The following is a 24590-nucleotide window of genomic DNA, read 5'->3' as shown; positions in this document are numbered from 1 at the left end:
GTGGTGCCCCCCCACATCCTCTGCTCCTCTGCATTGGCTCAAACCCTAGAGCCAGCCCGGTCGCTCAGTCTCCTGGAGGGGCTACCTCAGGCCCCGGGGGCAGAGACTGTAAGGTAGCTGCAGGGGGCCCTGGTGGTTCTTGGGGCTTGGGGGTCACGAGCGCAGTGCCTCTCAGCCAAGAGGGAGTTGGGGGGTCACCGGCCACACCAGTGGCTCATCTCATCAGACTCTGTCCGTGGGTCAGTTAGTTCACCAAGATGTAATGAGCGCTGTCCACTTGCTGCTCGCTGCTAGAGTGACAGAGCCCCCGACAGGCGGAGGCCAGAGGGCACCAGGCAGGAGGAGGCTGGCTCCAGGGCCCCGGCGGCGGGCACAGGAGGGCTGACGACAGTGCTGGGAGCCCAGGAGGTGTGGCCGGAAGGACAGAAGAGGGGCAGCTGCAGGGGCTGTGGGCCCACGAGAGGGAAGATGGGGCCGTGTCCCGGTGCTGTGGGGAGGGGCAGATGCGGGAGAGAGGTGACGGCGTCTCTGGTGGGCTGGGGGCCCAGGAGGTGGGACTCCCTCTGCCTGACGGGAAGGTGGGCCCCGCGCCTGACCCAGCTGCTGGGGAGTGAAGCGGCTGTCTGGAGGGACGGGCCTGCAGGCAGGGGCTCCTTGCTGCCCTTCCCCAGGTGCTGGGATCGCTGGGGTCTGGCCCTCAGAGCGCCCACCGGCCCCTGCCTGCTCATCCCAGCCTACCCGTCCAAACCCTGCAGCAGGCTCCCAGCCCCTGACCACATGGCGTCCTGGGCAACTCCCGGGCAGCCCCGAGCCTCATCGGGCTCTGTTTTGACGGGGGACCGTAGCACCCCCCGCCCAGTGCTGGGAGGGAGCCATACTTGAGTGGGCTCACAGCCTCTGGCACCCAGATCCCACCTCTTCTGACCACATGGCCCCCTTCTGTTGTAGCCAGCAGTGTGGCTGCTCCAGCCCCTGGAGGACCATCTTTGGAAGGTGCTCGTGGAAAACTTCATGCAGGCAAGAACTTGCCCTTCCTGCCCCATCGAGTTCCCCATACCCACCCGGTGGCACTCAGCAATGTCCGTAGGACAGAGATAGCGGGGGTGGGTGGTGGGTGGGGGAGGGTCCTTGAAGACCACTGGAGATGTCCAGACCCTGGCCTGGCCCTGACTTCCCTGCCTCCCTGCAGCCCTGGGCCCCCACCCCTCACGGTTTACGTGGAGGATGGAGGCTCGGACTGTGGGGCGTGAGGCTGCCACCCTGTGATCGGTGCGGTGTGGTCAGAGCCCTGGGCAGGCCATGCCCAGCAAGGTGCACATTCCAGAGCAGCACAAGATGCTTCAGGGGACAGGGTCCTGTAGGCAGGGGTGGAGCCGCAGGGCCAACCGCCCACATAGGCTCTCTGTGCACCCCTCCAGGCTGAGTCCTCTCTGGAGTGCCCCACCAGCTGAGGACACATGCCCAGAGCCAGGCTAGCAAGCCCCTGAGCTCGGAGCCCTGGCGGGAGGTGTGTGTGTGTGTGGGGGGGGGGGTTGGGTGTCTTTCCCTCCCTCATTCCTGCTCAACTCTCCTGCTGTTGCTGCTCAGCCTCCAAGGTGCTCTGTGCTGGCCGAGCTCTTCCTCCCGGGAGAAGGGGTTCCAGAACCAGCCTTGCCTCTCCAACCTGTGCCCTGGGGCCTGGGCCAGGCCCCCCACCCCCAGTGTGGGCCCAGAGGTGGGAGCTAGCAGCCACCTGGCTCCCAGGCAGGACTGCCCAATGCCTTGCCCAGGCTCCCAGGAGCCCCATCCAGCTTCATCCAGCAGCTCCGGCTGAGCCTGCCGTGGTGGGGGGCTGCCAAGCTGACAGAGCTGTGGAGCCCTGGGGTAGTTGTTTGGCATGGGAAAGGTATACCCCACTTTTCCCTCCTCCCACCTCCAGGAAGACAAGGGCAGCTCTTGGGCAGGGGACAGGCGCATGGGGGTGTTGCCCACAGAGGGAGACGAGCAGGATTTAGGGGCACAGGGTGAGGCATTCAGCCCCTGCAGCAGTGTTCTGGGCTCACCTTCTCATTACCAATGGCAACCAGAGTGGGACTCCCATGTCCCATGCTCAGGTGCTCTGCTCAGCTTCCTAGGTGCCACCTTGGTTGACCCCCATAAGGCAGGTCTTAACTGCATGCTGGGACCCATGTGTGACCCTGCACAGACCCTGGCCCCACAGGGAAGGCAGACACACACCCTCAGCCAGGTGGGATGAATGGGCCATGAGGCTGACCCCACAGAAGGTCCTACAGGGAATGGGGTGGGGGGATCCTTCCTTGCCAGTATAGTCCAGAAGACACAACAGGGAAGGTCAACAAAGCCAAAAGCAACTTCTTTGGAAAACCAGAAAGTACAGGTCGGCACTTTAGTGTATATCTAAAAAATATCTATAGTTCCCTCACTTGGCAAAAACTATTATCTTGTTTTCTGATACAGGAACTGAAGGCTACAAAAGTCTAAGTACCATGTCAGCTGCATCCAGGAATTTCAATTGACACTGTTTTCATTATCATTTCACTTTAAAACATTTTGTAATTCCCATTTTAATTCCTTCTTTAATCAATGACTTATTCAAAGTATGTTCTTTAACGTCCCAAACTGTGGCATTTTGTGGAGGGAATGTGAATTCATTTTTCTTTGTTATTTATTATCAGTTTAGAGTTCTGGCTTGTTTGTTTTAATTCTTACCAAAGAAAGACAGATGCATAGATAAAAGGAACAGAAAGAACCCAGAAGGTTAGGGCACCTTCAACAAGTCTATAGGGGTCCCTGAGCCCCCCTCCAGACTCTGGGTTCAATGGCCTGGTGTCAGCCTCTCTCAATTCTTTCATCTGTTTCTTGTCTGATTTTTCTCCACATTTTAAAATTACGTGCTCTTGCTTTTTTTAAAACCAGTTTTGGACATTACGGGCTATCACTGGGGGAGCTCTCACCAGCATCCTTTGCTCCCAGTCTACTTTCTTTTCTTTCATCTTCCCAAGTGAGCTATTTCATAATTTTTGGGTACTCTTGTTTGCACTATTTTAATTATGTAAATACTGTTCACTGTTGATCCAAGTAGTGAACTCTGTTTAGATTTTTTTCTTTGTTTTTCCTGGAGTTAATGTTTGCCTTTATGTTTTCACGTGCTGAGCTTTCTCTGTGGCTATAGCTAATCCCTCCTACATCTTCTGACAGGCACTCCATACAGTTTTTTTTTTTTTTAAGATTTTATTTATTTATTTGAGAGAGAGAGAATGAGAGACAGAGAGCACGAGAGGGAAGAGGGTCAGACGGAGAAGCAGACTCCCCGCCGAGCAGGGAGCCCGATGTGGGACTCGATCCCGGGACTCCAGGATCATGACCTGAGCCGAAGGCAGTCGCTCAACCAACTGAGCCACCCAGGCACCCACTCCATACAGTTTTTGATCTAGTTGAATGCATCCTTTTTTTTTTTTTTTTAAGATTTTATTTATTTATTTGACAGAGAGAGACACAGCGAGAGAGGAAACACAAGCAGGGGGAGTGGGAGAGGGAGAAGCAGGCTTCCCGCAGAGCAGGGAGCCCGATGCGGGGCTCAATCCCGGGACCCTGGGATCATGACCTGAGCCGAAGGCAGACGCTTAACGACTGAGCCACCCAGGCGCCCCTAGTTGAATGCATCCTATCTTCCATTGGTTCTGTGTTTTCCTGGCACTCTCTTTCCAGTCCAGGCTGGTTGCTCCCTGGACTCTGCCTCTAGGCTGGTGAGCAGAGTCTTGAAGTCCCCTTCATAGAGTGGACAGCCGCTTCTTTTTTTTTTTTTTTAAGATTTTATTTATTCATTTGAGACACAGAGATACAGAGAGAGAGAGAGAGAGCATGAGCAAGGAGAGAGGCAGAGGGAGAGGGAGAAGCAGGCTCCCTGCTGAGCCAGGAGTCCAATGTAGTGCTCGAACCCAGGACCCTGGGATCATGACCTGAGCCGAAGGCAGGCGCTTAACCATCTGAACCACCTAGGCGCCCTGGACAGCTGATTCTTAACTTGTGTTGTCATGGCCGGTTCCAACTCCCATTTTAGGAAGGGCCTGTGACCTCAATTCTGTCCCACGCTGGACTAAACTCTCAGCCCACAGTGGGTGTAAGGCCAGCTCCAAGCCTCATGTAGGCTGCTTGGTCTCCACTCTACTTGCCACTGTGGTTCATGTTTCCAGCTCTGCAGAGCTTCCTTTCCTGTGCATTTTCACGGAACATTTAAAGAGCATGCCTATATTCTCTGACATACTTTTGTGTTGCACTGGGAAGGGGTCCAGCTCCTCTGCCCTCTTGGTTGAAGTTGCAGCATATGCTCTTGGTGTCCTGCTAGTGTCCCCTCAGGCCTCACTCCACAGGCACAATGGTAAGACTTTTAGCTGCCTCAGGCTAGAGCCTGCTCCCTGGGCAGCTCAAGCTAAGCAGGGCCGAAAAGAGAATTTAAGCTTCCTTCCCATAACATTCTTAAAATATATTTTGTATTTTCTAGCCATCTCAAACTTACATTAAAGTTGTAAGACTAGTACAGGAACCCCCCCCCCCCCCCCCCCCGCCGACCTCCCGCAACCCTGAAGCATTTGCCGTGGCTGACCTGGTGCTCTACCACACACCAAAACAAGGATGTTCTTTGACATAACCATAGCATCTCATCCAAAGCAGGGTCACTGCCATCTAGTCTTAGACCACATCCAAGACTTTCCGGTTGTCCCAATAATGTCCTTTGTAGTAACAAGATCCAGCCCAGGGCCACATGTCACACTGAGTCATCATCTTTTTAGTCTCCAAAGGTCCAGGACATTCCTTGGCCTTTCTCTGACTGCTGAGACCCTGACACCTTTCAAGGTTCTGGGCCCATCCTTCTGTATAGTCCCTGCACGTGGGTGTCTGAGTTTCCATCCTGATCAGAGGCTATGCTTCTTTGGCAGGAGAATCACAGAAGTGATGTGTGCTCTGCCCATCCCACCCTGTCAGTGGTGCAGGACTGCGATTGATCTGAGTGATGGTGTCCGCTTAGATTGCTTGGTTACAGTGGTGTTCACCAGCATCTCCCCTGGGAACTCGCTCTTCTTCCCCTTGTGATTAATGGGAACCTTGTGTGAGGAACTTGAAAACTAGGCAAATAGCCTATTTCTCACCAAACTTTCAACTTACAAATACACTTATTTTAATAAGTATCTGAATATGCATGGCCTTGTGGTTTCCTATTTTATTCCATGATTACAGCTCATGCCTATAATTATGACCTCTGATTTGCCAGTGGGGGGGCCCCTTCGAGCTGGCACACGTCCTTCTGATATGTCTCTGTTATGCTCTGAGCCCTTCAGGACTTCTGGACATAGGAAGGCGTTCCAGGATTGTCCTGCACTCTCCCTGCCTGAGCCCTGAGACCAACCATCTTGCCAAAGAACTCTGGTTCCTGCTAGTGGGGGATGGAATTTAGAAACCAGGATGCAGGTTCTCTGTGTGCTCACTGCTGCTGGGGTGTCACTTCTCTCAGGCCCTCTCACTAGACAGAGCAAGGAATTATACAGATGTTTGTACAAACACATTTACATCTATAGTTGTTCTCTTTGTTTATAAATATTGAAACTTGTGGGTTCACACTGGTATTGCTAATTCCAATTCAATATGCACAATTTGTTCATCCCTCTCCACATCTTTAATTTCCATCTCTAATGGTAAGAAAACTGACTCCTGTGACCCCTCAAACCTCCACAGGACCCGAATGATCTTGCTTCTTTACTAGCAGATGCGTCAACCCTTTGCCAGTCTTTCCACAGGAGATGGAAGTCATGTGGGTAGAACTTGCTCTCCCCCCTTGTTGGTGCCAGTGCTTGGCTCTGTGCCTGCAGGGGTACGAGCTCCACAAATGTGAACATGCATGAGCTGCTGCCCACAACCATCAGCCAGAGAGTGGGGGGTGGGGTGGATGATGGCACACAGGTGTAGTGGGTCCCTGCCCCTGCCCTCTGATGTGGCTGTGCCTGTGGCCTGGACCTTCTTCCTGCCAGCCTGGTGCCTGGCCAGTGGCAGGGGGACAAGCAGAGGAGCAAGCCACCCCACTGTCCAGCTGCAGGGGTGGGTTGGAGGTTGGAGGGAGGAAGGACAGCAGGGTTGAGAGCCCCCACTGGGCCAGGGAGAAGACGGGGGGCCTGGTTGGCTCTGTCTAGGCATAGCTAGCCTGGCCCTTGGTGGGTGAGGGGGGGCTCAACTGCTTCCAGAGACTCCAACATCTTTTGGGGAGGAGGCCTCAAAGTCCACTGAGAAGGAGAAGTTTTATAGGCAATCCAGTCCCTTCCTGCTTCTCAGGGCCCTTCACCGCTCACCTGTCCCCTACCACATGCCCCCTGCAGCTCTGGAAAAATGTTGCCCGCTCCCCCTCCCTGGGACCCCTCTCCAGAGCCCTGCAAAGCCAGAGGATGTAGAGGGAAGTGGCCCATTGGATCCAGGCACCGCCCATCAAGGGGACCACGGTTTCGGGCCCCTGTGGGAGTGCCTGCTTAGCCAACAGAGCAGGAGAAATTCTGTGCTTGGCTGAAAACCCTTCCCAGCCAGCCCTCTGGTGCTCCAACCACCTCCTTTGGATCACAGGTTGCCCGCGCTGTAAGGAATTCAAGTCCACATAGAAGGAACCAACCCTCTCAGGGCGCATTATAAATAAACTTTTTTGGTCCAACTGTGGCCCAAGAGAATGATATCCCAAAACAAGTAAGAAGTCCCTTTTCTTTGTTTTTTTAAATACCCCTTCTGAGTTTTATGTTTGCACACAGAGAGAAGCCTCCTGTCGGGGCTGCTGTTCCTGGGGGGATCAGAGAGAAGAGTGGAAGGGACAGCCCTAGGACACAGGCGGGCGGGGAGGAAGGTTCGTGCCCGTGGAGGGGAGCGGTTGGGTTTTCAGACATGGAGCACTGCACCCTGAATCTCAAGCCCATCCTGGGTGTCTCCCTGTGCCTGCAGTCATGCAGGGGGTGGGGCTGCTGCCCATCCTCACTGCCTCTCCTCAGGGGCAACGTGGGCCTGTAGAGATGCCCGGTCAGCCCCCCCAGGGCAGGCGCCACCCCCTGGGAGCTCTGGACTGGGCCCACGTTCAGCCTCCATGGGGGAGGCAGGAGCATGGGCTGAGAAGCCGAACTCGACTGAAGGTCACCCAGGCTGAGGTGGGCACGGTCCTCTCACCTCTGCTCTGCGCTGTGGGTGTTCCTCACGTCACCCAGTGCCCGGGCCGGCTTGGGTGCCCTTGTCCCGTGGAGGAAAAGGCGCCACTGCCTAGTTTGGCTGGACTGTCCTTCTGCATTCGGGTTGGGCACAGACAGAACCTTCTCTTTGATTTTGAGTCCCCACCCCCTAGGCCTCAGCTAAGACGCCCCCTCATCTGGGGGGCCCCTGGTCCTCTCCCACCCTGCGCTTTCTGGCTTCTCTCCCCCCAGGAGCGGCCAGTTGCTGGAAGGACACACAGCCCGGGTCTCCCCAGCTCTGCCCCAGACGCCCGCCCGACGTGTTAAGTGGCTCTCCCGCCAGGGCGGGCGGCTGCAGCCTAAGGGTCAGGCCACCTTCCCAAGCAGGAAGGGGCCGGGGTCCCGAGGACTCCCCCAGGCTTGGCCCTGGCCGTGACCTGGCCCGTGGGCACCGCGCGCAGTTCCCCAGACGCGGGCGGTCTCTCTCGGGCACAACGGCCCTGCCCCGTGGAGCCGGCAGTCCCGCCCTGGGGCTGGGGGCCCTGCTGGCCGTGCGCGGCGGCCGGGGCGCAGGGCCACGGCGTGGTCGGGGCAGCTCGGCCCAGTGCGGCGTGGGGGGCCGTTGTGCCGCCCCTGCACGTGTAGGCGCCCTGGGACACGATGCATTGTGTGCGCGCCTGTGCGGGGTCCGCTCGGCTGGGGCAGGCCTAGCGTGTGCCGAGGGACCACCCGGCGTCCCCGTCATTCTACGGAACCCGGGTCGTGCTATGTGGCGTCCCTGTCGTGTGTGGGGCTCCCCGGGGTCGCGTGGCGTCCGCGTCCTGCCGGGTCCGCGAGGTGTGCGCTGCAGGCTGCGCAAGGCCCCGTCCTGCCTGCCCCTCCGCGAGTCTGCGGTTGTGGCGGGGGCCGCGTGTGGGTTTCTGGGACCCGGCGGCGGCGGCGGCGGCGGCGGCGGCGGAACGGGCGCCTTCCCAGCCGCGCAGGAAGCGGCCTCGGCCGGAAAAGGGGGCCCGGGGCGCCGCCGCTGCCCCCGCCGAGCGCCCTTCCGGCGGGCGGGCGGAGCGGAGCCGAGCGGAGCCGAGAGGGGCCGAGTCCGGGGCGGGCGGGGCCGAGCGGAGCCGAGTCGCGGCCGAGCGGAGCCGAGTCCCTGGCGGACGGGCCCGAGCGTGGCCGAGCCGGCCCGAGCCCCGGGCTGGGCGGTGGCGGGGTGGGGGGAGCGCGCGTTCTTGGAAGAGCCAGGCCGGGAGGCGGTCGCATTCCTGGCCGGCGTTCGGCTGAGGCGGACGCGCGGCTCCAGACGGCGCGAGAGGCGGGGCGGCGGCGCGGCGCGGGGCGGGGCGGCGCGGGGCGGGGCGGCGGCGTGAGCTCAGCGCTCGGCGCTCAGTCCGAGCCGGAGCGAGCCGCCGGGAGGATGTGCGCCGAGCCCCGCGCCTCCGCCGCCGCCGCCGCCGCCGCCGCCGCCGCCGCCGCCGCCGCCGCCGCCGCCGCGCTCTGAGGGCCGCCGCCACAGGCGCTCCCGCCGTCCCGGAAGCCGCGCGCGCGCAGGCGGGCGGGCGGGCCGCGGAGCCCGGCGCGGGCGGCGGGGTGGGCGCGGGCCGGGCCGGGGCGGCCGGCGGCGGGCGCGACGCGGCCGGCCAGCGCCGCCGGGACGAGCCGGGCGGGCGCCGCGCGGTGGGAGGAGCGGGGCGGCGGCGGCGCGCCGCGCGAGGACGGCCCGGCGGGCCCCGCGCCCGCGCCCCCGCTCCTCCCGGGCCCCTCGGCCTCGGCCGCCGCGGCGATTCGCGCCTCGCGGCGCCGGCACCTGCCCGCGCGCCCCCCGCGAGCCCCGGGCCCGCGAGCGTTGGCGTTGGCGTTGGCGGCGCGCGCAGGGGCATGCCCCGCGCCTAGGGCCCGGGGGGCGCGCGGGGGGCGCGCGGGGGGCCCGGGCGGCGGCGGGCGCGGCGCGGGGCGCGTGGATGTGGCGCCGGGCCCGGGTGCCGGCGGGCTCCAGCGGCGGGACCCCTACGCCCCGCCCGCCTACCCCTTCGCGCCCCCGGGCGAGGCCGAGGCCGCGGCCGTGATCGGCCGGGAGCCGGCGGCGGCGGCGGGGGGGGGCCGGGGCCGGGGCCGGGGGCGCCGCCGGGGCGCGCGGGGCGGCGGCGGGGGCCGCGGGGGCCCGGGCGCGCGGGAGCGGGAGCGGCCCGGGGAGCCGGAGCGCACCATGGAGGCGGCGGCGGGTGGCCGCGGCGGCTTCCAGCCGCACCCGGGGCTGCAGAAGACGCTGGAGCAGTTCCACCTGAGCTCTATGAGCTCGCTGGGCGGCCCGGCCGCCTTCTCGGCGCGCTGGGCGCAGGAGGCCTACAAGAAGGAGAGCGCCAAGGAGGCAAGCGCGGCTGCCGTGCCGGCGCCGGTGCCCGCGGCCGCGGAGCCGCCGCCCGTGCTGCACCTGCCAGCTATCCAGCCGCCGCCGCCCGTGCTCCCCGGGCCCTTCTTCATGCCGTCCGACCGTTCCACCGAGCGCTGCGAGACCGTGCTGGAGGGCGAGACCATCTCGTGCTTCGTGGTGGGCGGCGAAAAGCGCCTGTGCCTGCCGCAGATCCTCAACTCGGTGCTGCGCGACTTCTCGCTGCAGCAGATCAACTCGGTGTGCGACGAGCTGCACATCTATTGCTCGCGCTGCACGGCGGACCAGCTGGAGATCCTCAAAGTCATGGGCATCCTGCCCTTCTCGGCGCCCTCGTGCGGGCTCATCACCAAGACGGACGCCGAGCGCCTGTGCAACGCGCTGCTGTACGGCGGCGCCTACCCGCCGCCCTGCAAGAAGGAGTTGGCCGCCAGTCTGGCTCTGGGCCTGGAGCTCAGCGAGCGCAGCGTGCGTGTGTACCACGAGTGCTTCGGCAAGTGCAAGGGGCTGCTGGTGCCCGAGCTCTACAGCAGCCCGAGTGCCGCCTGCATCCAGTGCCTCGACTGCCGCCTCATGTATCCCCCGCACAAGTTCGTGGTGCACTCGCACAAGGCGCTGGAGAACCGGACCTGCCACTGGGGCTTCGACTCGGCCAACTGGCGGGCCTACATCCTGCTGAGCCAGGACTACACGGGCAAGGAGGAACAGGCGCGCCTTGGTCGCTGCCTGGACGACGTGAAGGAGAAGTTTGACTATGGCAACAAGTACAAGCGGCGGGTGCCCCGGGTGAGTGTCCCCGTTGGCTGTGGGAGTGGCAGGACACTGGGTGTGCTGGGCCCCAGGGCCTGGAAGCTGGGGGGCCCTCCTGGGCCATGGGCTCTGTCTGTGCAGTTTGGGGCTTGTATCAGGATTTGGATTTATTTCAGGGAAATTCAGGGTAGCGTCGTCATCCCCATCGACAGTGTAGGAAGGTTGTCTGGCTCGACCCTTATGATGAGCCGGCTTGCTTTGCGTGGGTGGCCCCAGTGGTGGTGGTGGGGTGCTGGCTTGGTGGGTGGAGAAGCCTTCCTCGTGTCCACAGCCATTGCCCTGGTGGGCTGGGAAGGGCAGCCTTCAGCGCACTCAAACAGTCTTGCTCCCAGTCCTGGGAAGTTAGATCTGGGCTGGGCCCAGGCTGCAGCCTCAGGCCTAGGCCTTCCTCGGGGGCCGTGAGGAGGTGTGCAGACCAAGCCCCCCCCCCTCCCCCGACAGAGGGGGTTCCTGCCAGTGGTCTTTAGCAGACAGAACTGGACCCGGTGGGGCCTGTTTGTGCCTTGAAGTCTTGGGAGACAGACTCAAAAACGAAGCCAGGTGTCCAGGCCACGGTGGCAGGGGGCCGAGACTCGGCGACTCGGCGACTCCAGCTCCGTGTGTTTCCCTGCGCCTGCCAGGGTGTGAATCCCAGAGTCCCCCAGTGTGGGGGCAACGGCCGCCTGGCCCCGGGCTTGGGGCCTGGTCAGCGGGCACCTGGGGCCCTGAGTAGGAGTAGCTCATGGCCTGCGATTTGTTTTGGACACGCCCGTTTCCTTGTCTCCGTCTCTCTGAAACGCTGCCGGGCGGAGGAGGGCCGCTGGCCCAGGCTCTGTTGTTTGCCAGGCAGAGGATGTGTGTGATCCTGCTGGGTAGCTGGCTGGGTGGCTCTCAGGCCACTGGACCCTGAGACCATTCACTGGGGTCCTCACCAACTTTTCATGGTGTCTTCCCCTCCCCAAGTATTTGTAACTTTTCTTTTAAATATCCAGGCTTATTAAATTGCATGCACAGAATGCTGCATTGGCCTAGCTATTCTGAGGAGGCCTAATTAATTCAGCTACTGCATCAAACTTTTTTTTCTAAATCTGTGAATAGATGCTCCCGCCCGGTTTTATCCGGGCGCCCCTCCAGCGGAGTGTCAGAGTCTCGGTGAGCAGAGGAGGGGCTGGGGGGTGTAGGGGCCTGTTGCCTGTGCTCGGAGGGGCTGCTGTGTGTGCGCGTGCACGTGCTTTCGGCAGCATTTCTGCCCTCACCTATGTCGCTGCCCAGGCGGCAAGCTGTCTGCAGACTGTGGGGCAGGGGCTGGGCCGGAGGGATGGTCTGAGTAGGGGAGGATGCTGGCAGGAAAGGCCCAAGCCTTTGATTTCAGATGATTTGGTGACGGGTGGCGTGATGGGCACCCTGCGGGAACCGGGGGCTTTTCTGTTTGGGGTGCCCGTACCTTCCATGGCCACTGTGGCCTGCAGCTGGTGGCTGAACTGTGGCAGGCCATTTACCTCCAGCGCGGGTGGCAGAGGACCTTGTGTGGCAGGGCGTGTCTGTGTCGGTGTCTGAGTTGGGCGTGAGGGGTGTGCGGTGGGGGCTGGCCCTTTGTCACAGCCGTAGACCCGGGCCCGGCTTCTCTCGGAGCAGGCGCCGTGGTTGTGGGCGCGGCCGTCCTCCAGCTCAGGGAAGGCCCAGCCTGAGCACTCAGGCCCAAGCACTGCCTGGGGAGGAGCAGGACTGGTCCCTGCAGTCCGGGAAGCAGAGGCCAGAGCCTGTTTCTGCTCCGGCCTTCTCAGCAGGTGATCAGAGCCGCCCCTTCTCCTTCAGCGCCTTCCCTGATGCTGCCCTAAATCTCATTGACTGATGAAACAAAAATTTCCCCTGTGACGAGGAAGAACTGCTCATCGTAAGTGGGTGGGGTCTCCAGGCCCGAGTGTCAGCCAGCCCGTCCTCGTGGTGGTGACCTGGCCTGGGCGCCCGGCCCTGGGCTTCCTTGAGCTCTCGAGTGCTCTCCTGCTGGCTCTGCCACCTCGTGGGGTGCTTCTCTTGCCAGCTTTTTCTGCTTGTCCTGTTCTTGGGCTCTGCCTGCTTCCTTGGCTCTGTGACCGTGCAGTTGGGAGTCCTGGGGTGCATCGTCCTCTTTAAATCTCCTAGCACAGCCACGTGCTCGTCTGTCTACATGCCGAGGGCACCCCGTGAGGCAGGTATCAGCTCAGGGTGGGAGGGGATCCCCAGCTGCACAGAGCCCACTTGCTCCAGATGGAGCTGCCTGGGAAGACCCCCCCCTCAATCCCCCCCAGCCCTGCCTATCTCTCATTTCTCCTTCCACTTGCCTCTGACAGCTTATTCATGGAACAGATCTTGAATTTTTTCAGTTGTTTGATAGGTTAGTTTAATGTTTTTGATTTATCAAGGATGAGGACAGCAGGGAACAAAGAATATGCTAGAATCCTCTGTGTAGGGGCCACGGTTTCCCTGGAGCCTTGGGTTTTGGTGAGGCCACGGGAGCTGGAGCACATTCCAGGTTGTGGGGCTGGTGCTGCCCCAGTCTCCTGCCAGCCAGAGACCGGTCAGCACTCTGCTGCCACCTGTGCCAGGAGGGGCCTCCGCGGTGCTGGGGAGCCACCTCTGAGCCCCTTCCCCCCAAGCTGCTGTCCTCGCTGTCCTGCAGTGGGCCAGTCCAGCTGTGGAACCCCATGGGGCCGCTCCCATAGCCTCATTACGTCTCTACTGGCTGTGTGACCTCGAGCCAGTTGCTTAACCTCTCTGTGTCTGCGTTTCTTCGTGTGTGAAATGGGGACTGTAGTAAAGCAGTGTGATGGTGACGTTTTATTTCTTGAGGGTGTTGAGGTGTCCAGTGTCAGGTGGGGTGGGGATGTGTCATTTTGTTGCTGGGGGAACACGTGGCCAGGAGATGGGGACTCGGAGCCTTCTCTGCTCTTCTTCTGCCCACTTGGCTCTTTCCCTTCTTCTTGGGCTTGTCTCATGGTATTTGGACTAAATTGGGCCAGTTGTCCAGCCGTGTAGATTGCCGGCAGAGGGGGACATCTGTGCTGCTGGCTTGGCTGCTGCTTGGGGCCTGGCTCCTCGCCCCGCAGGACGGCTCCTCGCTGGGTCACCAGGTGTTTCCCTTTTGGGCCGACCACAGGGCGGTGCTCTGCCTCTCCGGGGCCCGAGCTCCAGAAATGGGCTCCTTGGGACTGCTTTTTGTTCTGCGGGGTGTCCCGATTCTCGGGTTGGAGAGCTTGGCCTGGGTTTGTTTATCGTGCCCCTGTCTTTCAGACACCCAAGTTCTCAGAGGGGGCTTGTTGTGTGGGTCATTTTGCTCCAGGGGCCCGCTGTGGCGTGAGTGCCCACGACTGGATTTGTCTGAATTCCTGACATTGGAACAGTTTTCCTCATGTCACCTGAAACTTCTCCCTGGTCACAGGGCAGTGTTTTCTCAAAGCAGAGACCCAGCCGGCAGCACTGGGGGCATGGAGTCTCGTGGCGCCTGTTGGGGAGTGACTGCAGCTTTTAAGTCCGCAGGCCAGGAAGGGGGGTTCCAGCCTGTGGACAGTCCCCTAGTGAAATGTGGTTTGCTCTTTTAAGCTGGAATTATCTTGGGAAGGAATGCTATCAAGAATGTTCCACCAGGCTGGACACAGACTCTGACCTGCATGCTTCATCTGGGACCTCTCTTTCATGGGGGGACTGGCTTTACCCTGATGCCATCTGTTGTGCCGGCAGAGATTTAGAGGGTCGGTTGTCCTTTTGTCCCCTTGTTTTGCTGTAGGCTTTTGTGGGGTTCCATGGTGATTTTCTTGTTCCAGACGTTTGGCTGAGAAAGTGGGGTGCCGTCTCAGGTGATGCTCTGAGGCAAAGTTCCTGGACGGGCCTTGGGCCCCCTCCCCCACCCCCAGCCATGCCGAAGGATGGGGTCTGCAAGTTGGTCTGGTCGCCAGGGTGAAGGCCCCCGAGTGAAGGTTGGAGAGTCTTCTCAAATGGGGGATACAACAGCTTGAACAAGGCCTCTGGTTTCTCCCCGTGCCCTGTAGTGAGTGGGCCGTGCGAGAGAGAGTGAGGGCCTCCCTGCTGGCCGGGTGCCTTGCCTGGCTGCGTGTGCAGAGCCGTGTCTGGATGGCCCTCCAGGTGTGGGCTGCCTGCCCATCTGTCTATCTGCCCCTCTGTCCGCCATCCTGCCAGTTTCCAGGACCCCTCTTGGGAGCTGGGCCAGGCCCCTAGCCTCTTGGGGTTTCCTCAGGGCAGCAGCTGGCCGGGGGCAGCAGGGTCATTGGGTGACCTTCGCCTCTGTTCCTGCTCCCTCACCGGGGTCCCCCAGTCAGCACAGGGCTTCGGGAGTAGAGTCACGGACTCTCCGTGTCTCGGTTTCTCAGCCTTCCCTGCAGCCGGTTTGTGTAATGTGTGTCTGAGATGTCGGGCGAGGGCAGACAGGCCAGGAGCAGGAGGAAGTCTGGGGGGAGTGTGACCGGCCCCGCCCCACAGCCCTGGCTGCGGGGAGCTGGCCGGGGGGGGGGGGGGGGGGAGGTGGTGCTTCCGGGGCCAGCCCTGGCTGTCTGGCGGGAGGTGACCGCGGGAGGTGGCTGAGGCCGGCGGCCGGACTCTTCGTGGCCTGGAGACTGTTACACAAGCAGCAATAATGTGTCTCTTTCTAAGGATTGCGAAAGTCAGGGAGGATTTCTCCACTGGAAGAATTATGCAAGTTTCAACTGAAATGTTTTTAAAAAGTTTCTTTGTTTTGAGTCAAAATATAGAGGCTGAATTATTTCTTTCAGGTCTGTGAGAGCTGCAGTGGGAGAAGGCCTCCATTCTTGCTCAGGCCCTCGCCCTCCTGGTTTGCTGTCCCTGGGGAAATGGGGAACCAAGGAAAGGCGGGGGGCGGGCATTGGGATGGAGCCCGGGCGTGGCCTGGGGACCATGCCCATTGCTCCCCATTTTCTGTTTACTGACCGTCTCAGGTGTGGGGGGCGGATCAGAGTTGCAAAGAAGGGACAGGAAGTCATTTCCTGGGGGTGTGGGGCTGTGTGTGGCGGGTTGCTCCTCCCTGCATGGCCTTGCGTGGTCTGAAGCAGCTTTCGGGTGGTGTCGGGTTATCCATGGGAATGCAGTGGCACGGGTGGTAGGGATCTCGGGGCTACGTAGGTGGTCCCCTGTTCTGTGTGCGAGCGCAGCACAGGTCCTCGCCTTGCCCCACCTCTCCGAGGCTACCCTCTCCCCCAGTAGACCAGGTGTGGTGTATCCAGGCAAACTCGGGTCATGCTCAGGAAACCTCTAGCCTGTTCCCAGGGCTGGTGGTGGGGTCAACAATAGCTCTTACGCTGCTCTTCTTGGAACAGAAGGTACAATTGTAGAGGACAGCCTGGATGCCCGTTTTGCTGCATTAGACTTACTCTGTTTCTAGGCAAAGTCACTGCAAGAGGCTCAGCGAGGTGGGGTGGTCTTCCTGGTCACAGAGCTTGGGAGCTGGTTTGAGAGGGGGCAGGGGGAGGGTTTTCTATTTCTGGGACTGGTCACTCCTTGTGTCTCCTTATTTACTGATGTGAAGGACCCGGACTGGGGCATGAAATCGAAATGAGACGGTGGGGATGAGAGGAACATGGGAAGAAGGGCCAGAGTGGCTGGAGCACCTGCCGGGGGGGCGCCCTCTGGCTGTGTGCGGGCTGCTGGTGACCGCGGTGCCCGTTCCCTGCAGTGGGGGGCCTGTGTGCTGCTCTGGTCTTTGCCAGAACTTCTTGTCCCTTTGGGTAATCCTTGTGTCTTCCTTGCTGGTGAAACAGATGGGAGGCTTGGGATGGGTCTTGGCATGAGCCTGGGAAACAACTGAGGTTGTCTTGGTATGTGGCGTTGGTGTTTTATCTGATGTAACTGTTTTGACTTGGAAGGAATCAAAGGATGCGACGACTTCTTGATTTTGCAGCTCTAGGTAGTGATTCAGGAAGTCTCCGCGTGAGCCTCTGGGCCGCGCAGTCTGCAGTGGTCGGGCCTGCCCCCAGTCTTGGTTCTCTGGGCTGCCCTTGTTGCGGTGGGCCTGGGATTTGTGTATTTGTGGTTGTGTTGTCAGCCTCATGGAGGGGGCAGGTTGTCACGGCTGAGTCCCCAGTTCTGGGCCCGGAACAAATACTCCTCGAATGACTCACGGAGGCATGAAATCACTAGTTGTTGGGGGTTTCTGGGCAGCTCTGCTCTTGACAGCTCGAAAAGGAAAGGTGTAGGAACTTTCTCAGGAGCAGAGTTATGTCCCTTAGGTGTCATTCATCCTGGTCGTGTTGTGTGTTTTGAAGAAGGTGGCTCGCTTAGGCCCGTGGGGGGTGCTTTAAACCTGGTTTGAGCCCAGATGCTTGGCCACTGCTTTGGAACGAAGGTATTCTCGGCTCTGGCTCCGGAGCTGGACGAGCCTGGCTGTGGTGCCTGCCTTGATTGGGCTTCTGCTGGGATATTAGCTGGCTATTCTGAAAAGAGACATGCGTGTCTTGTTGGGAATAGGCTTTTTGTGGGACCCCCTGTGTTGCTTGGTGCAGAGGAACCCCGCTGTGGTGGGGGGAGTGGCAGGCGGGCCAGCTCCAGGGCTGCTGTGGCTAGGGCAGTCCTGGCCAGGGGCTCATCCTGCCCTGATGGTTAGCCCGGTCGTGGGGGCCTGAGGTCCCAGGGTGCCAGTGGGGCTCTGGTGTGGCCCTTCCTCTCCCGGCCCGACCCCTGAGCCCACAAGTGAGGTGGCAAGTGGGGGTGACAGTCACACGATGGCAGCTCAGCCGTGTGTCCCGGCCCCTGGGTTTGACCCTGTGGGACGGGGTGGTGTGAAGGAACGGGGCTGACTGGGAGCACATGAGACGTGGGGGTGTAGGTGGTGGATGTGTTTTGGGGTCCTCTGCCGGCTGTCAGGTTGTTCCTCTCCCAGAGGAACCGCCAGCTACATCGGCATAGGAACCAGTTGGTTGTGACTTGGTGTCTGGGGACCTGCCTGGAGCCTGGGCGTGGTGGCATTTTCTCTTCTGCACCCTACTCTCCTCAGCTGGGCTGTGCAGCTTGTGGGGGGAAGACTGAAGGTGTGTCCTTCATGTGCAGGAAAGAACGCCCAGTGCTGCCCCAGCCCCACGCTCTAGGGGAGCACAGCCACGCCCAGCACTGGCAGCCTGCAGGGACGCCAGCGCCAGTAAAGCCAGCAGGCTGCCTGGGTCTGAGGCTGGGGGTGTCTGGATGACCTGTGAGTCCCTGTTATGGGGGGCTGGGTCTGCATTCCATTCCCTTGGGAGCAGAACCAGCCTCTCATGCCCTGTCCACATCTGTCTGCTGTCAACTGTTCTTTTTGTGATCCCAGCCCCATGGTGCCAGGCGGTGGCTCCAGCCTGACTGGTAGGTGAGGCCTCCACGGGACAGGCGAGCTGGCACCAGGCCGTACCCCCTTTCCCACCTCGAGTATGCTCACTTTTCACACCCGATCTTCTTGTACCCAGTCATGGAGTTTGCTCTCGGAGCTGTCTCTGCATGTGGCGTTTGTGGTTCTTGCGGCGTGCGTGGTGGTGCTCTCTCCTTCCACAGAGCTGTGGCTGTTTGGGCACCCCTCATGCTGTCTGCCCATCCCTGTGGATGCATGCTTCTAATTTCCTGATTTCTCCTTTCAAACCCCCTCACCGCTGCGCAGAAACCATCAGAACAAGAAGTGCCTGTTGCCTCTGCAGACTCCCGTGTGGTCCAGCTGTGGGGACGTGGGCAATGGTTTGTGGTCTTTATGTAGGCTCTGCGCTGAAGGTGACACAGAAATTTCTGTTTGAAAGACCCATGGCCTTCTCATCTGCCTGGGCCTCACGGTTCCCGGTCTGGATCCCTGAGTGGCCCTGGTCAGCTGAGTTCTGTGAGTCGTGCTGATGTCGGCGTCTGTGCTCCCCTGGACCTCAGCGCTGGTTGGGCCCCTGGGCACAGGGAGCTGTGTGTTTCTTGAATGGCAGGGCTGGCACTCGGGGAAGAGGGGGGCAGTCAGCCGTGCTGCTGGCGAAGCTGGGAACCCTCTCCCTGGAGGAAGGGACAGGTGCACGCATCCCACATGTGGTTCTGGAATCTGCTGGGGGCTACCCGCTGGGGAGGTTGAGGCAGAGGCACTGGGCAGTAGGGAGGTGCTGTCATCAGCCCCGGCCACGGTGGGATCTCCATGCTGGCAACTCTCCTCCTTCCCCCCACCCCCCGCCGAGGGGGGGGGCCCTGGGCTGCAGCAAGGGAGTGCAGACTGGCCAGCCCTGGTGGGGGTGGGTGACCCCCAAGCCTCGTGTCAAGTCTGTGCGGTGTCGGGCTGCAGCACCAGTTGCCTGGCTGGACGCGTGCGGCCGAGTGTGGACGCGTGTGTGTGGTGGGTGCTGCTGGCCCCGCCTTACCTGCTGCCTCCCTGCTTCCTGGCATTACAACTGTGTTGCCCAAACCATTAAAAAAATTGTGCTCCCAAGTTGAATGATATGCAAATGTAGTCAATTAAGCGAGGGGATTTTAATTAGCAGTTTAAGTTCATGTGTGAAGTGCCTTGCCTTAATTACTTGACAGTTTTGTTGTAAATTTGCTAAGTTTTTTTTGCAGAACTATCAAAACTGTGATTTTTTTTTTTTAACATTCTTGTATGCAGTAAGTGTCGCCCAGCCTGCCTGACCTTAGTCGATTTTGCCTCAATTTAGGAAGCTCTTTAAGCTGTAAGAACAAGGTAAGCCCATGGGTTGCCTCAGTGTGGCTCGACGAGTGACAACGTGTCCCGTGTTTCCTGGAGCTCGGGCTGGCCGTGGTCATGGGCTCCTAACTTGTGTCCAGGAGCCCTTGGCAACACCCAGGGCCGGGGCAAAGTGCCTGGTCCTGGAACGGAGGTCCGGAAGGCTCTTGGCTGAGGGGACCACAGAGGACCAGCGGCTACAGGCCTCTGCTCTGACAACCTGTGCCTCGACGGGCCTGCAAACTACGCGCCGGGGTCCCCGCATGGCCGCAGTGCACACCCTGGTCCGTGACGCCTGCTGAAGGCCCGGGGAATTCTGAACTTTGAAGCTCCTTCCTGGCTGTGCAGCAGGAAGGTTTCCCTCCTGCACAGCCCCCCTCCCCCACCCTCAAACCGGAGTGTGGTGTCCACTCTGTGGGCTCAGCCAGGGCTGGCCTGCTGTCCATTCGCTGCCGCTGGGTGGGGGGCGGTGGTCAGCGCACGTGTCCCTTCCTGCTGGGTTTGTGTTGGAATTTCCTCCCGTTTACGGGAGAACTTGCTTAATTTCTCTGTCACTGCTGTTGAGATGGTCTCGTTACTGTGGTATTCAGAGCACCCCTAGATTTAATTACCCGATTGGACTTGATGTCTCTTGTGCAGATAGGCTTTTTATTTTCTCACTTAAACATTTGTATTTGAATTGTGATTTGTTTGGTAGATCAGTTTCCTCTCAGTCTCTGACAAAGGCTCGTGTCTCGGTTCTCTCTCTGATCCCTGGGGGCTGAGGACGACAGCGGGGACCTAGCCAGGCAGCCCCGCAACACGGCCTGCTCTCCCCGTGGCCCCAATCTTTTGGAACCTTGGCCAGTGTGGCCCTGTTGGCAGGTGTGAGGGGCTGGAGGGCTGTGGAGGGGCTTCAGGCAGCACCAGGGGTGCTGGGCAAGGGGAGTGTGGAAGCTTGGTGGCGCCCTGGGTGCTGGGGCCTCAGCCGTTGCTGCTGAAAGCCGGCTGGACGTGTGGAGCAGGGGTCCAGGGAGGCCACATGGACCCCGTCCCGTGGCTCCCAGCACCGCAATGGCGGGAGTTCCCTGTCCCTGACATGGGGTCAGTGGGGAGTGCGTTTCTTCCCGCGTCATCAGGATGTGTCTGTGGAGTTGTGAAAACATACCGTTAGGATGGGAAATTTCAAGCTGACGCTGAAATTGGGAGGCTGGGTCTCGGAGCCCCCTGGCCCAGCCCAGCAGTTCCCGGCATCTTACTCGTTCCGTTTCATCTGACTTCTCCCTCCTTGTCTGTGCTATGGGGCTGTCATTCTTTTCTAAAGCAAATCCCAGCATCTATTTCATAGTTCAGCATTTCACTATCTAATGTATCCAGAATTGTGGAAAGTCTTGACCTTGGTGCGGCTGGCATACCCGACGGTCGTGAGAACTCCTTTCTGCCCGTGTTCAGATCCCCGCTGTCTCAGAAATGGCTCTTCTGTGGTTGCTTTGCAGGATCCAGGGCCACCTTGCTTGTGGGCAATGGGCCTTCTATGCACGCGTGCCTCCGTGTGCACGTGTGCATGCCTGGGTTTGCGCCTGTGCAGCCAGAGCATTTCCAAGTGCTCTGTGGTATTGAGGGCTCTGGAATTAACATCTGGGGCATGCGCTGTGCGTTACTCCAAGTGACGCTTTAGGGAGCATTGTGCCACTGATGCTTCACAGAAGCCTCGTGTGGCACTGTGGACGAGCAAGGAATGCTGGTGTCTGCTGGCTGCCGCCTGTGTTGTCCCCACCCCCACCCAGGTGAGGAAATGCACCATGCCTGAGTGCCCCCAGGGATGTCCTCCTCAGCGTCCTCCCGTGCCTGGACCCGTGTCCGTGCGTAGCTGGCACGACCCCATCAGTACTCTCGTCTCTGCTGGGCTCTCACCCAGTGCCCTTGCCACTCCCGTGTGCCGCCTCATTGCTGTGTGGCCTGTCCCCATTCTTATGTTGGTGGACCTTCTGGCTTCCCGCGTGGATGCCCATGAATAATCACTGCAGCTTGTTGTTGGCCGAGGTGTGTGCATGTGTCTGGAGCATGGGCCGGGGTGGAGGGACTGAGTCAGAGGGCGTCTGGACCACGCCGAACGGTTTCCTGACGTGGCTTCACCAACTGACCAGCCCCCTGCAGGGCGGGGCAGCTCCTCTGTCCCGTCATGGCTGAGGTGTGCTCTCACTATAAGTGCATCTCCTTGAGCACGTGTGAGGTTGGGTGGGGGTGAGTTTCTTATAGAAGATTTGACAGATCAAAGAGGGCACGGCACGCACACACGACATATGCATCTCTATCTCTTCTGCATCGTGAATCCCAACCGAGGGGCGACTGTGGGACATGTTCTGACCATTTCCGTACTCCAGCACTGGGAAGGTGTAGGGCCTTTTCAAGGGTTCTTTTTTTTTTTTTAAGATTTATTTATTTATTTATTTATTTATTTGAGAGAACATAAATGAGAGGCTGAGGGAGAAGCAGACTCCCTGCTGAGCAGGGAGCCCGATGAGGGGCTCAATCCCAGGACCCTGGGATGATGACCTGAGCCGAAGGCTGATGCTTCATTGACTGAGCCACCCAGGTGCCCCTCAAGGGTTCTTGATTTTACCTGTTACTGAAATTCTTTTTCTACATGGCTCACCAGTTCACACGCCCACAGAATTAAGCACGTGCCCATTTTCCTACTCCCTCACAACTTTTGGTTACTGTCATTCAGGATGTTTCTGTGTAACTTGAAAGGTGAAAATCTCATTTAATTTTTTTCTAGTGGCATTGGCCATTGTGTTATTCTTAGTATTTCTGTAATTTGCCTTGTGTGTTTGTCTTATTAAGATAAAACGTATATACCATAAAACTTGCTATCTTAGCCATTTTTTTTCAAGTAAGCTTTACACCCAACATGGGGCTTGAACTTATAAAACCTGAGTTCAAGAGTCGCATGCTCTACCCACCAAACCAGCCAGATGCTCCCCTTAACCATTTTTAAGTGCACAGTTCAGGGGTGTAAGTACATCCACATTGTTGTACAACCATCACTACCAACCACTTCTAGAACCTTCCCATCTTCCCAAACCGAGAGTCTGTCCCCATGAAACACTCAGTCCCCCTCCCTGCCCCCAGCCCCTGGCGCCCACCCTTCTCTCTGTCCCTGAATCTGACTTCTTAGGGACCTCCTATAAGTGGAATCCTATAGGGTTCGTCCTTTTCTTTCTGGTTTATTTCACCAAGGTCCATCAAAGATGGACTAGGTGTTAGCATTTCCTTCCTTTTTAAGGCTGAGAACCATTCCATTGTATGAATGGACCACATTTTTGTTTATCCATTCAGATGGTGATGAATACTTTGGTTGCTTCCATCTTTTAGCTCTTGTGAAAATGCGGCTTTGAACATGGGTGTGCAGATATTTCTTTGAGCCCCTGCTTTCAACTTTTGGGCATATACCCCAAAGTAGAATCGCTGCATCTTCCCGTAATTGTTTTCATTGTTTGAGGAACTGCCGTCCTGTTTTCCACGGTGGCTGCACCATCTTACACTCTCACCCGCAGTGCACGAGGATTTCAGTTTCTGCGCATCCTTGGGAAGGATGTTCATGTTTGTGTTTTCTGTGTTTTTGAGAAAGTAGCCATCCTGATGAGCGTCAGGTGGCCTCTCATGGTCCTGCTGATTTGCATTTCCCGGATGCTGAGTGATGGTGAATGTCATGTATGCTTATTGGCCATGTGGATGTCATCTTTGGAGAAATGTCTGTTCAAGTTCTTTGTCCTTTTTTGAGTTGGGCTGTTTGTTCACGTGTAGGAGTTGTTTCTGTGTTCTGGATATTAATCCAGTCACACTATGGTAAGCGGTGCACTGGTATCCTGTCTCCTGCAGGTAGTGGGCTCCACCAGCCCTCTGTTGGTACGTCAGAGGCAGGAGCATCTCTGTGCTGGAGATCCATCTTTTTTTAAGTAGGCTCTCCACACCCAGTGTGGAGCCCAACGTGGGCCCTGAACTCATGAACCTGAGATACAGATCTGAGCTGAGACCACAAGTCAGATGCTCAACCGACTGAGCCACCCAGGCGCCCCTTTCCTCTCTTTCTTGAGTTTGCACCCTGCCAGTTTCTGTAGAAAGTTCTTGAAGACAGAGATGGATTCACTGGGGTGCCTGGGTGGCTCAGTTGATTAAGTGTCTGCCTTCGACTCAGGTCATGATCCCAGGGTCCTGGGATCGAGCCCTGCGTCGGGCTCCTTGCTTAGCGGGGAGTCTGGAGTCTGCTTCTCCCTCTCCCTCTGCCATTCCCCCTGCTTGTGTGCATGCGCATGCACGTTCTCTTTCTCTGCCAAATAAATAAATGAAATCTTTAAGGAAAAAAAATGGATTCACTGAAAGTGATGCCTCTCACCAAAGATCTGCCTTTCTTTTAATCTCATCCCCAAGCGTGGGTGGGTGGCATAAGGGACCCAGAGTGAAGAGACACCAGACAGCTTGGGGACAGCTCAAAGCCCAGTGGCTTGACCCAGACTTTCCCCAGAGAGTAGGAGGAAAGAAGCCCGGGGCTGCTTTTGGGTGGCAGGATGAAGGGAGATAGGCATCTGAGCGCCCATGGTGGGCTCAGGGAGTGTGTATGGTGGCTCTGCGGCCAAGGCCAGCTCAGCTTTAGAAGAGTTGGCAGCTTGGGGAGCACGTGTTTGAGACTGTCCGCCACTTTGCTTCCTCTCTCCAGCTGTGAATGTCATTTCCCATGAGGCTGCTGGTCGTCTATGTGTGGCTCTCGGTCCTCTCACTCGGACTTTGAGGTCCAGGCCTGTTCTTGGCCATGGTTTGCACTAGTTTGCTTCCATTGGTTCCAGGAGGCTGGGGATGACAGGTGGCCTGGGGGACGCTGGTCCTTCACATGGGCGACACGCTTTTGTGTCCTGGCATCTCGTGGGGAGGTGAGTGTGTGTACGTGACCATGGCTGTGAGGCTGACAGGGTGGCGGCGTCCCACCCCCCGAGCTCCGGTGGGCCTGGCCCGCTGCCTCTTTGGGCATTGGCCCAGGAGGTCCTGGGGTGGCTCCAGGGGCCTGGGAGGTTTATCTCAGCCAGGACACGTGGTGCCCCCGCTGCCTGTGTCCCCATCCCTGGGGCTACCCTGACTTAGCCAGTGACTCAGCTGCCAGCAGCCATTCCTGTTATTTGGTTCCCCGATGCCCCATGTTGGCCTTCTGCGTCCGGAGCACGCTTGGAGCTGGGACCTGAGGTTCCTGGTCCAGGTGACAGTTCTGCCTTCTTGTCTGTGTTAAGGAGGGCGGGGGAGGATCCTTGACATTGGTTTTGCAAATACTACTGGGGCCCCCCGCGTGCTGGGTGCTGGTCAAAAGGAAGACCTGGCAGCGGGAGCTGGGGTGGGGGGGGCTGTGACCTATGTCAGTGAGGGCGGCTCTTTGTGTTTGGGTTAAAGAAAAACAGAGTTGGAGACACCCCCGAGGCTGCTTGTCTGCCTCGTGTGTGGCTCACTGTGGAGCAGACGCCACTGCCCCCGAGTCTGACCTTCTCCACCCCGGTTACTTTCCTTACCTTCTCTGTGCGAGCAGGACTCGCTG

General features: G+C 59.0%; 1 protein-coding gene across 3 annotated transcripts in view; it reads left to right on the top strand.

Moving 5' to 3' along the window:
• Positions 1-9335: 9335 nt before the first annotated feature.
• SKI (SKI proto-oncogene) overlaps positions 9336-24590 on the top strand; it is a 70869-nt gene continuing 55614 nt past the window's right edge. For all 3 annotated transcript variants that reach the window (XM_028108568.2, XM_028108569.2, XM_028108567.2), the window contains exon 1: positions 9336-10356. In XM_028108568.2, coding sequence (XP_027964369.1) covers positions 9388-10356 — 969 coding nt within the window. In that variant the 5' untranslated portion in view covers positions 9336-9387. The remainder of the gene's footprint in view (positions 10357-24590) is intronic.

This window comes from Eumetopias jubatus, unplaced genomic scaffold (genome assembly GCF_037043125.1).
Source record: "Eumetopias jubatus isolate StellerSeaLion01/CBP00866 unplaced genomic scaffold, mEumJub1_p1.0 scaffold_4, whole genome shotgun sequence".
Classification (NCBI taxonomy): Eukaryota; Metazoa; Chordata; class Mammalia; order Carnivora; family Otariidae; genus Eumetopias; species Eumetopias jubatus.
This window is presented reverse-complemented; position numbering and strand designations above follow the sequence as displayed.